The 12,703-nt window shown below is 46.6% G+C and overlaps 1 protein-coding gene across 1 annotated transcript; it reads left to right on the plus strand.

Annotated features, from left to right (window-relative positions):
- Positions 1–11,252, plus strand: polr2i (RNA polymerase II subunit I). Its single transcript, XM_033014530.1, has 6 exons — positions 1–125; positions 4,218–4,272; positions 7,087–7,160; positions 9,666–9,740; positions 10,131–10,182; positions 10,969–11,252. Exons 1-6 carry the CDS (start codon positions 64–66, stop codon positions 11,029–11,031), a joined length of 381 nt encoding a protein of 126 aa, XP_032870421.1. The 5' UTR covers positions 1–63; the 3' UTR covers positions 11,032–11,252.
- The last annotated feature ends 1,451 nt before the right edge of the window (positions 11,253–12,703 follow it).

Consider the following 12,703-nt stretch of genomic DNA (forward strand, 5'->3'; position numbering starts at 1 on the left):
TACAACTCCCGGCGGCCACCGCGCTGCTGCTGCTGCCGCCGCCGCCGCCATCTTGACCCGGGGATGGACTTTGAGGCGGGACATGGAGGCCCCGGGTTCGTGGGGATCCGGTTCTGTCAGGAATGGTGAGTGTGGGTGGGGGTGTGTACCCCTCACTGGGACACTGCTGTACCCCTCAACGTGAGAGAGGGGGAGAGGGAGGGGGGAGAGACAGGACGATGATACCTCCTGCTTGGAGATTTCCTCCACCCCTTCTCCCTCTCCCCCAGTTCCCTCTGTCTCCATTTTCTCCCTCCTCTCTTCCCTCTCTTTAACTGGGGTGTGTATCAATGTTCCCCCTCTCTGTGCTATTCCCCCTCTCTCTCTGCCTCCCTTCTCTCACGCTGAGGGGTGTTCCAGTGTTAGAGTTAGGGGTACATCAGTGTCCCCTCTCCCTCTCTGTGCCCCTCTCTCACTCTCTGCCCCTCTCTCACTGTGCCCCCCTCCCTCTCTGCCGCTCTCTCCCCCCCTCCCCCCTCTCTCTCCCTCTCTCTCCCCCCTCTCTCTCCCTCTCCCTCTCTCCCCCCCCCTCTCTCCCCCCCCTCTCTCTCTCTCTCCCCCCCCCCTCTCTCCCCCCCCCCTCTCTCTCTCCCCCCCCTCTCTCTCTTCCCCCCCCCCCTTCTCTCTCTCCCTCCCTCCCCCCCCCCTCTCTCTCTCTCTCTCTCTCTCTCCTCTACTTCTTCTTCTTTGGAGTTTTACAGCAGCCGGCATCCACAATGTTGCATTGCTGCCACCTTCTGGCTTCACTCCACAGTCCTCATGTCTTTACATTATATCCTTTTTATAAGGTCAGAGGCCCTCAAGAAATCAAACAACAACTTTATTCCTTTTCCTCTCCCTCCACACTCTAGAATGTTCTTTACTGATATTTCTGTCAATCCAATTTTCCTCATTTCACTGGTCATAATTCCTCTTTCCGTCTCATATCTCCTACATGGAACTAGGGCATGCTGAACTGTTTCTGGTTGATGGCATTCCTCACACAGCCCAGTAGGGTGTTTTCCCAAAATTTTTAATGTGCTGTTCAGGTGAGTGTGTCCTATCCTCAATCTTGTTAATACTTCCTGTTCCCCCCTCTTCTTGCTGTAATGCCCACTCTGTTTTGTAGCGAATAGAGGTGTCTCCCCTTTGTCTCCTGTTCCCAGTATTGTTGCCATTCCTGATTTATTTTCTTCCACACTATGTGTTTTCCTTCAGATTTGGATAATTGTAAGTTTACCTCTATGTTTCTTTTTTTTAAAGCCTCCTTTGCTAATTTATCCACCTTTTCATTCCCTAGAACACCAATGTGTGCTGGGACCCACAACAAAGTCACGTCACTGCCCCTCCTTGTCACTTGGCTTAATAGTAGCAGGATTTCATAAACTAAGTCAGGCCGCCTATGGGATGCACCAGACCCAATACTCTGGATTGCAGACAATGAGTCGCTACATATTAATACTTTGCATGGTTGCACCTGTTCCATCCACCGAACTGCCATCAAAATAGCGTACATTTCCACTGTATATACTGTCAAATAGTTGTTTGTTCTTTTGTAAAGCTCAACATTCATCCCCTGGACTACCACAGCCGCCCCTGTTGTTTCAGCTACTGGGTCCTTTGATCCATCTGTGAAAATTAAGAGGTGTTCCCTGTATCTATTATCTATATGGCTATGATATTCTGTCTTTAGGTCTGAATTTTTGTTCCTCCTTTTTGCCTCCCATATCTCCAGATCAACTTTTGGGATGTTCAGTAACCATATTGGCACAGATGGCCACAATACTGCAGGGCAGAACTCTTTGTCCTCTACTCTCATGTCCCTTGCCACAACTCCTCCAACCCAGCCGAAGCTTCCAGACTGGGACACCCCTCTCTCCCAGCATTCCTGTACTACCTGTTTTGTTCTCTCCATGACCCTTAAGGCTTAGCCAGTAATTAGCCATTAGTTGTCTGCGGCGCAGTCTCAACGGCATCTCCCCAGTTTCCACCTGTAGTGCACATACAGGTGACGTCCGCACACCTCCTATACAGATTCTTAGAGCTTCCGCTTGGACTTTGTCCAACTCGGACAACACTGACTTAGATGCTGATCCATAAGCTATACTGCCATACTCTAGTCTGGATCTGATCAGTGATACATAGATATGTTTAAGAGATAATATATCTGCTCCCCACTCTAAACCTGCTAAGCATCTCATTACATTGATGGCTTTTTTGCATTTTTCAATTATTTTTGTAATGTGGACCCTCCATGTTAATCTGGAGTCAAAATGAACCCCCAGGAAACGGAAATCTTTTACTCATTCCAAATTGTTGCCGTATAGTTTTAACTGGACATCTTCTTTAATTTTTTTCCTTGTGAAAACCATTGTCTTTGTCTTCTCTATAGAGAATTTAAAACCCCATTTCCCTCCCCACTCTTCCACCTGGGCTATCCCTTGCTGCATTTTTTCCACGATAAAATCTATATTCTTCCCCTTTCTCCATAGGCTGCCATTATCTGCAAAGAGCGATCGTCCCATCTCTGGTTGAATGTTTGCAAATATATCATTGATCATGATTGAGAATAGGATCGGGCTTATCGCACTTCCCTGGGGAGTTCCATTCTCGACTACACATTTACTAGAGATGTCTGACCCTATTTTAACTTGGATACTTCTACCGTTGAGAAAATCCATTATCCAGTTAAAAATATTTCCTCCTACTCCCCTTAAATGCAGCTTTATTAGAAGACCTTCTCTCCACAACATATCGTAAGCCTTCTCTACATCAAAAAATATGGTAACTACAGATTCTTTTTTGACTTGTGCTTTCCTTATATCATCTTCCAAGCACAGAACTGGATCATTAGTACCTCTCCCTTTTCTAAAGCCACTCTGATAATTAGCCACTATACCGTTTTCTTCCATTAGATGCATTAATCTTTCATTTACCATTCTTTCCATCAGTTTACACATGTGTGCTGTTAAAGCTATAGGTCTATAATTTACTGGATTACTTGCATCTTTCCCTGGTTTCCTAATAGGCACAATGATTGCTTCCTTCCACCTCTCCGGTATTCGCCCTTCTTCCCACACCGTGTTATATAGTGCAAGTATCTTTTGGAGTCCCTCCTCACTTAGATGTTTTATCATTATGTAACAAATATCATCCTTCCCTGGAGCTGAGTTCTTACACTTGGCCAGAGCTCTCTTTAGCTCCCTCAAATTAAATGGAATATTGTACTTGTCCTCTGTGATACCTTTCCTTTGTAAGGCCTCAACATTTTCCTCTCTTGTTCTTTCCCTACCTCTTCTTCCTTCATCTGATAAGTTGTGGGAGCTGTGAACCCTACTAAAAGTGTTAACCATTATTTCTGCTTTGTCTTTATTTGAGACTACAGTTTGATCTCCATTTGTTAGGATAGGATAACTCCACTCCCTTTTATCACCTTCCATTTTTTTAAATCATCCCCCATATCTCCTCTACCTGTGTTGTGTTTCCAATTGAATCACAATACTTCCTCCAATATGCTCTTTTTGTTTGTCTTATAGTCCTCCTTACAATTGCCTGAGCCTGTTTGTAATTAATCATGTGTTGGTAGTTATGAGTTCTTTTTAATATTCTGAATGCTCTGTTTCTATTCACCATCACCTCTTTACACTTATTGTCCCACCACGGCACAGCTTTCCTTTTTGATCTTCCTTTACTTTTAGGTATGGAAACTAATGCTGCTCTTTTGATACCTTCTGACAATTTATTCTCAAAGCTTTCTATATCTGTCTCTTCTTGTATCGGTTTTACATATCTATCACTTTCCTCCTTCTCCTTCAAACCTCACCACTACATTTAGAAATAGTCAATGCTTGAAAGACTCAGCAGATCAGGGAATATCATCCCCAGAGCTATAGCTGCTCTGAACTGGCCCTGCTGAGTGCCCCCCCCCCATGAACTGTCTCCCTCGGATGGTCACGTCGCACATCGACCCGGCACAGACACATTTGCACTTTATACTGCTTTAACTTTTTAAAATCTTGTTTCTCTGGGTGTCTAAATTTTTAGCTAATTAAGTAATGACATCGGATGGAAGTTGCATTCCAAATCTCGTTGTACCTCTGTGCAATGACAATAAAGATATATAATTATTATTTGAGGGTTCTGTGACTCTTTGGGCATTTCGCAAACAATATTGGTGACGTTTTGTTCTCTTGATTCAGCAACAACATGCTGTACCCAAAGGAGGACAAGGAAAACAGAATCCTGCTTTATGCGGTAAGTATGAGCTTACAAAGATGTTGCCAGGACTAGAGGGTGTGAGCTACAGGGAAAGGTTGAGCGGGCTGGGACCTATTTCCTTGGAGAGCAGGAGGATGAGGGGTGATCTTATAGAGGTGTATAAGATAATTGGAGGAATAGATCAGATAGATGCACAGTCTCTTGCCCAGAGTAGGGGAATCGAGGACCAGAGGACATAGGTTCAAGGTGAAGGGGAAAAGATTTTATAGGAACCTGAGGGGTAACTTTTTCACACAGAGGGTGGTGGGTGTATGGAACGAACTGCCGGAGGAAGTAGTTGAGGCTGGGACTATCCCAACGTTTAAGAAATAGTTAGACAGGTACACGGATAGGACAGGTTTGGAGGGATATGAGCCAAACGTGGGCAGGTGGGACTAGTGTAGATGGGGCATGTTGGCCTATGTGGGCAAGTTACACACACTGAACTATTTTTCTTGTTTCTGTTGTGCTGCTGCAAGTAAGAATTTGATCATTCTGTCTGGGACATTTGTCAATAAAACACTCTTGACTCGTGTGTAGGAAAGAACTGCAGATGCTGGTTTAAATCCAAGATAAACCAGTCAGACTGAAGAAGGGTCTCGACACGAAACGTCCCCCATTCCTTCTCTCCAGAGACGCTGCCTGTCCCGCTGAGTTACTCCAGCATTTTGTGTCTATTTTCACCCATGACTCCTGATCCAGGTGCCTATCCGAAAATCTCCGAAATGCCCGATCGTATCTGCCTCCACCACTACCCTTGGCAGTGCGTTCCAGGCACCCATCGCCCACTGTGTTTAAAACAAAATCTCCCACACATCTACTTTAAACCTTTCCCCGCAGACCTCAAGCTCTGCTCTCCAGTCCTTTAGACAAGAGACAATAGGTGCAGGAGGAGGCCATTTGGACCTTCGAGCCAGCACCGCTATTCAGTGTGATCACGGCTGATCATCCCCAATCAGTACCCCATTCCTGCCTTCTCCCCATATTCCCTGACTCCACTATTTTTAAGAGCCCTATCTAGCTTTCTCTTGAAAGCATCCAGAGAACCAGCCTCCACCGCCCTCTGAGGCAGAGAATTCCACAGACTCACAACTCTCCGTGAGAAAAAGTGTTTCCTCGTCTCCGTTCTAAATGGCTTACCCCTTATTCTTAAACTGTGGCCCCTGGTTCTGGACTCCCCCAACATCGGGAACATGTTTCCTACCTCTAGCGTGTCCAAACCCTTAAAAATCTTAGACCGTTAATATGTCCACCCTGGAGAAGAAGGTTTTGACTGTCTCCCCTATCTGAGCATCTTATAATATTACTTCTATCGGCCATCCACATTCCAGGTTTATCCAACCTCCCCTTGTAGTTAATACCCTCTGATCTTGGCAGCATTCTGCTATACCTCTTCTGCGCTCTTTCCAAAGCCTCCAGATTCACGGACAGTTTCATCCCAGCTGTTATCAGGCAACTGAACTGTCCCTCTCACCAATTTGCATGCGGTCCTGACCTCCCATCTACCTCAACGGAGACCTTGAACTATGTTTTTTGTCTTTTAAAATGTTTTATCTTGCACTAAATGTTGCATCCTTTATCCTGTATCTGTACACTGCGGGCGGCGTGATTGTGATCATGTGTATATTTTTCTTTAACTGGGTAGCGTGCAAACAGAAGCCTTTTACTGTACCACACGTGACAATAATAGACAAAATTAAACAAGATCCTTCCTGTAATATGGTGCACAGAACTGCATGCAATACTCCAAACGTGGGCTGAACAACATTTCATAAAGCTACAACATGCCATGATCACATTGAATGGTGGTGCTGGCTCGATGGGCCGAATGGCCTACTCCTGCACCTATTGTCTATTGTCTGTGACTTCCTGACTCTTATTGCTCTGACTGATGGAGGCAAGCACACACACCATTACTGCTGTATCTACTTGTATTGCTACTGTCAGGGAGTTATGGACTTGGATTCCAAGATCTTTCTGTACATTAACACTATTACACACTGACATTTTATATTCTATTGTTTACACTGTACCATGTTTACATATTCTGCAGTGCTGCTGCAAGTAAGAATTTCATTGTTCTCTCTGGGACATATGACAATAAAACAACTCTTGATAGAGGGTCTGGTTCAGTTTAGTTTATTGTCACGTGTGCCGGGGTGCAGTGCAAGGTTGTGTGTTCCCCTATCTTTTCATGCATTAAAATACTATATACTTGGGCAGCCACGGTGGCACAGCGGGTAGAGCTGCTGCCTCACAGCGCAGGAGACCCGGGTTCAATCCTGACTACGGGTGCTGTCTGTACGGAGTTTGCATGTTCTCCTCGTGACCTGCGTGGGTTTTTTCCGGTTGCTCCGGTTTCCTCCCGCACTCCAAAGACGTGCAGGATCGTAGGTTAATTGGCTTGGTGTATGTGTAAATTGTCCCTAATGTGTGCAGGATAGTGTTAGTGTGCTGGGATCAGTGGGCTGAACGGCCTGTTTCCACACTGTATCTCTAAACGAGATGAGAAGAACTTTTTTCACACAGAGAGTGGTGAATCTCTGGAACTCTCTAGCACAGAGGGTAGTCGAGGCCAGTTCATTGGCTATATTTAAGAGGGAGTTAGATGTGGCCCTTGTGGCTAAGGGGATCAGAGGGTATGGAGAGAAGGCAGGTACGGGATACTGAGTTGGATGATCAGCCATGATCATATTGAATGGCGGTGCAGGCTTGAAGGGCCGAATGGCCTACTCCTGCACCTAATTTCTATGTTTCTATGTAAACTACAGAAACAAGATCTTTATGCTGAAACTTTTGTTTTAATTACAGTGTCGAAACTGTGACTACCAGCAAGAAGCTGATAATAGCTGCATCTACGTCAATAAAATCACACATGAAGTCGAGTAAGTGAAGGTCATCTACTGTGTACAGGTTTCAGTGTCGTAACTCTGGTTAGAGGTTATTTATAGTTCTTCCACGCCTTGTGAAGCTCCTGTACTTTATCACATTAACGCCATCAGAGGAAACTGAATTGCTGCATGTGTGACCTGTCCCTTTCCTCAACGTTCTCTGGAGCACAGCGGTAGAGTCGTGTAGGAAGGAACTGCAGGTGCTGGTTTAGACCCATCCCTTCTCTCCAGAGACGCTGCCTGTCCCGCTGAGTCACTCCAGCTTTTTGTGCCTACACATCGTTAGAGTTGATGCCCTACATCACCAGAGACGTGAGTTCCATCCCGACTACACAAGGAAAATTGATTCTGTGACTCACTGGGCATTTCCCGAAAATGTTTCCGCCACCTCCAACGGGATCCCACCACGACTCGCATCTTCCCATCTCCACCCCATTCCGCCCGCAACTCCCTGGTTAACTCATCCCTTCCCACTCAAACCACCCCCTTCCCAGGCACCTTCCCCTGCAAGCGCAGGAGATGCAACACCTGCCCCTATACCTCCTCCCTCGTCTCTGTCCAGGGACCCCGACTGTCCTTAGGCAGAGGGTCACTTGTACCTCCTCTACCCTCATCGACTGGATGTGGACTCTGGTACATCGGCGAGACCATACGTAGACTGGGCGATCGTTTCGCTGAACACCTTCGCTCAGCTCGCCTGGACTGACCTGATCTCCCGGTTGCCAAACACTTTGATTCTCCCTCCCATTCCCACACTGACCTTTCTGTTATGAGCCTCCATTGTGCAAATTGGAGAAACAGCACCTCGTATTTTGCTTGGGCAGCTTACAAGCCAGTGGTATGAATATTGATTCTTCTAACTTCAAGTAACCCTTACATTCCCTCTCTCCATGTCTCCCCGACCTACATAGTACCAGCTTCATAGTCGTCTTGTTGAGTCTCTTTGTCTGTAACTCATTTTCACCTCGCCCACAGCTAACAACAGCCTTCATCATCGCTACTTTTTTGCATAACTTACATTCATTAGTTCTATATCTCTACATCACCGTCTACATCCCTTGTTTCCCTCTTCCCCGTCTCTCAGTCTGAAGAAGGGTCTCGACCCGAAACGTCGCCTATTCCTTTTCTCCAGAGATGCTGCCTGTCCCGCTGAGTTTTTTGTGTTACTCCAGCTTTTTGTGTTCATCTTCAGTTTAAACCAACGTCTGCAGTCCCTTCCTACACATTTAAAAGATACTTGGACAGGTACAGGAACAGGAAAGGTTTAGAGAGATATGGACCAAATGCAGGTCAGTGGGCGAGAGTAGATGGTCGGCATGGGTGAGTTGGGCTGAAGGGCCTGTTCTCGTGCTGTCCGACACTGACTCTTGTCAGAAATGTTTAAGAAGGAACTGCAGATGCTGGAAAATCGAAGTGCTGGAGAAACTCAGCGGGTGCAGCAGCATCTATGGAGCGAAGGAAATAGGCAACGTTTCGGGCCGAAACGTTGCCTATTTCCAGAAGGACTTGGGGCCGAAATGTTGATATTTCCTTCGCTCCATAGATGCTGCTGCACCCGCTGAGTTTCTCCAGCACTTTTGTCTACCTCTTATCAGAAATGACTTGGTCAGACTTGGTGATAGACTCAAAATGCTGGAGTGTCTCCGTGGGACAGGCAGCATCTCTGGAGAGAAGGAATGGGTGACGTTTCAGGTCGAGACCCATCTTCAGACTATTGGATAATCCGCACACAGGATGCTCATGACTTTAATGTTATCCAAAGCCTAGAATAGGTGCAGTGTTGGGTTGTGCCACTAGAGAGCCACTGAGAGCTACTCTAAGATATAAACCTTGGTGACACAAGACTGTTTTAATAGATCCTCTAGACTTTACATTGAATGTTTTTGTGTTCAGCGTGCTTTATAGTGGCTGCCAAGCATCGTTCGGTTATCAGTAATTAAAACATCCTAGCAACAAATAGTGAGCAGTCCTGAACTACTATCTGTCTCATTGGAGACCCTCTGACTATCTTTGATCGGACTTTAGCTTGCAGTAAATGTTAATCATGTTATTCCCTTATCATGTATCTGTACACTGTGGACGGCTCGATTGTAATCATGTGTTGTCTTTCCGCTGACTGGTTAGCGCGCAACAGAAGCTTTTCACTGTACCTCGGTACACGGGACAATAAACTCAACTTTGTGAGACACAAAATGTCTGTGAGTAACTCAGCGGGTCTGGCAGCATCCAGGGAGAACATATTAGGTGACATTTCGGGTCCTTCTACAAACGGAAGACAAAATTGTCCTTTAGTCCAGACCTCTCAGCATAATTTTCTTGAAATATTGATGTATTTAATAGAGAGTTCGATTTAGCTATTGGGGCTAACGGAATCAAGGGTTATGGGGAGAGAGCAGGAACGGGGCACTGCTTGTGGACAATCAGCCATGATCATATTGAATGATCTACTCCTGCACCTATTTTCTACGTTTCTATTAATATTTTGCTTCCTTCAAACAGTGAACTGACGCAAATCATCGCAGATGTGGCTCAGGACCCGACGCTGCCCCGGACTGAGGATCATCCCTGTCCGAAGTAAGTAGAATCATTGCTTTACTGAAGAGCCAGGTCCATGTCTCATCCTGTGAAAGTGATGTGTGGGGGGGAGGAAGGCTGGTTGTGAGCATTGATCTTTCCCCCACTCACTTTCCCCGTCCGTTTCCTTATCGTCTCTCGATCGACTGTGGTGTAGAGCGCGGTGTGTGCTTCTCATCTACTTCCTGCACTCGATTGGAAGCAGATTGTTTTCATAATAGAAAGAGAGGTTAAATGTGCAGGAAGGAACTGCAGAAGCTGGTTTACACCGTAGATAGACACAACATGCTGGAGTAACTCAGCGGGTCAGGCAGCATCTCTGGAGAGAAGGAATGGGTCGACTCGCTTTGCTCGTCCACGGAGTCTGATTTGTTTTGTTAATTTCCCCAGGTGTGGACACAAGGAGGCCGTGTTCTTCCAGTCTCACAGCGCCAAAGCTGAGGTAAGGCCAGTTATTCCCACAGCTGCTGTGGTGCACGTTCACACATACACACATACCCACACGCACACACACATGCATACAGACACACACATGCACACACACACACCGCACAAGTTCACGCCACACACACGCACGCTCAAGTACACGCACATTCACACACACCACATGCCCACAAACACTACACGCACACGTTCACGCCACACACACGCACACTCAAGTACACGCACATTCACACACACCACATGCCCACAAACACTACACGCACACGTTCACGCCACACACACGCACGCTCAAGTACACGCACATTCACACACACCACATGCCCACAAACACTACACGCACACGTTCACGCCACACACACGCACACTCAAGTACACGCACATTCATACACCACACACATGCACACACACACACTACACGCACACGTTCACACAACACACACACACACACACACCACAAGCACATACCACGCACACGTTCACGCACACGCACGCACGTGCAAACACACCCCCATTCATTATACATGTGACCCCTTTAACAAGAATTCATTCCCACTGCATGTCATGAAGCAGTTTATCGGCATTAACATTGCCCACTGACTTGGCCTCCACAGCCACCTGTGGCAACGCATTCCACAGATTCACCGCTAGTGAATCATCCTCTCCACATCCACTCTATCCGGGCCTTTCACTGCCTGTACCAGCGATCCTCGTACACTGACACCATCCTGTGTACACTAGGGCCAGTTGACAGTGAGTGCTGACTGCAGCCATTCCTCCACTGCAGGATGCGATGCGACTGTACTACGTATGCACGGCGCCGCACTGCGGTCATCGCTGGACGGAGTGAGGACTCCCCACTGACCCGTACTGACCGCTCCCCCCTCTGGCAAGGTGCCAGCCGTGCCCTTCCTTCACTAGCCGTGAGGTTCTTCAACAGGGTCACTTCAGAGATAACGTGGAAGTGACAGCAGAAATAAATAGTGCGGTAAATAGTCTATTATTTTTTTAAAGCTCTGTTCCTAGTTTGTTTCTAATTTTATAAATGAAATAAAGTCTTGAAGTGTTGGAGTGCCGTATTGTAATCATTTTATCTGCTCGCCGTGATATTTGTTACATGGGGTGTCTATGAGGATCAGTGCTTTATCCCCCCCCCGTCTCAACCTGAAACGTCACCCACTCCTTCTCTCCAGAGAAGCTGATTTACTCCATTTTGAACAATAGACAATAGGTGCAGGAGTAGAGGCCATTCGAGCCAGCACCGCCATTCAATGTGATCATGGCTGATCATCCACAATCAGTACCCCGTTCCCGCCTTCTCCCCATATCCCTTGACTCCGCTATTTTTAAGAGTCCTATCTACCTCTCTCTCTTGAAAGCATCCAGAGAACCGGCCTCCACCACCCTCTGAGGCAGAGAATTCCACAGACTCACAACTCTCTGTGAGAAAAAGTGTTTCCTCGTCTCCGTTCTAAATGGCTTACTCCTTATTCTTAAACTGTGTGGCCCCTGGTTCTGGACGCCCCCAACATCGGGAACACGTTTCCGGCCTCTAGCGTGTCCAAGCCCTTAACAATCTTATATCTTTCAATGAGATACCCTCTCATTCTTCTAAACTCCAGAGTGTACAAGCCCAGCTGCTCCATTCTCTCAGCATATGACAGTCCCGCCAACCCGGGAATTAACCTTGTAAACCTACGCTGCACTCACTCCCTCTTGTGATCTAACTGTCCAGCTATCTCTCCACATGCTGCCAGCAGTCGTACTTATCTTGTCATGATGGGAGAAGGAGTTGAATCTGACCATCCATTATGTACATGAAGTGCTGATCAAAAAAATACTAATGGTTCAGGTCTGAATTGAAAATGTGTCCTGCTGGATTTGGATGTCAGTTCAGTACATCATTTCGTTCAGACCGAAAGGTCTGAATGACAATAAAGGATCTATCTATCTATCTATCTACTTCCTTGCTCCTGTACTCTGAATTTGCATCTCATTTGTGTCCTGCCCAGCTGTGTTGGCAAACTTATTGGAGGCAGCGGATGCAGAAAGCTTGAGCAAACAAATTAACAAAGTGCTGGAGGAACTCAGCGGGACCGTCAGGCAGCATCTCTGGAGAGAAGGAATGGGTGACGTTTCGGGTCGACACCCTTCTTCAGACTGAGAGTCAGGGGAGAGGGAGACACAGAGATAAAGAAGGGCAAGGTGTGAAAACGAAACATCAAAAGAGATGCAGATCAAGGAAAATGTAGATTAGATCATTGTTAACTGTGAGGTGACAACAAGGCAAATATAACATTTAATCAGCGGGACAGTCAGTGTTCAGAAAACTAGGAAGGGGGAGGGATGGAGAGAGGGAATGCTGGGGTTACTTGAAGCTAGAGAAGTCAATATTCATACTGCTGGGGTGCAAGCTGCCCAAGTGAAATATTCAAGTCAGGACCCTTCTTCAGACTGCTAGTGTTGGAGCTGGTAAAGAGAGGTGGGGCAAGAGCGAGCAAGTGGCAGGTGGATTCAGGTGT

The sequence above is a fragment of the Amblyraja radiata genome, chromosome 41, assembly GCF_010909765.2.
Source record: "Amblyraja radiata isolate CabotCenter1 chromosome 41, sAmbRad1.1.pri, whole genome shotgun sequence".
NCBI classification, from domain to species: Eukaryota; Metazoa; Chordata; class Chondrichthyes; order Rajiformes; family Rajidae; genus Amblyraja; species Amblyraja radiata.

Coding starts and splice junctions, on each gene's coding strand:
- polr2i (XM_033014530.1), top strand. CDS start 64: ATGGACTTTGAGGCGGGACATGGAGGCCCCGGGTTCGTGGGGATCCGG. Junction 4,273..7,086: donor ACAGAATCCTGCTTTATGCG/GTAAGTATGAGC, acceptor TTTTAATTACAG/TGTCGAAACTGTGACTACCA. Junction 7,161..9,665: donor AAAATCACACATGAAGTCGA/GTAAGTGAAGGT, acceptor TCCTTCAAACAG/TGAACTGACGCAAATCATCG.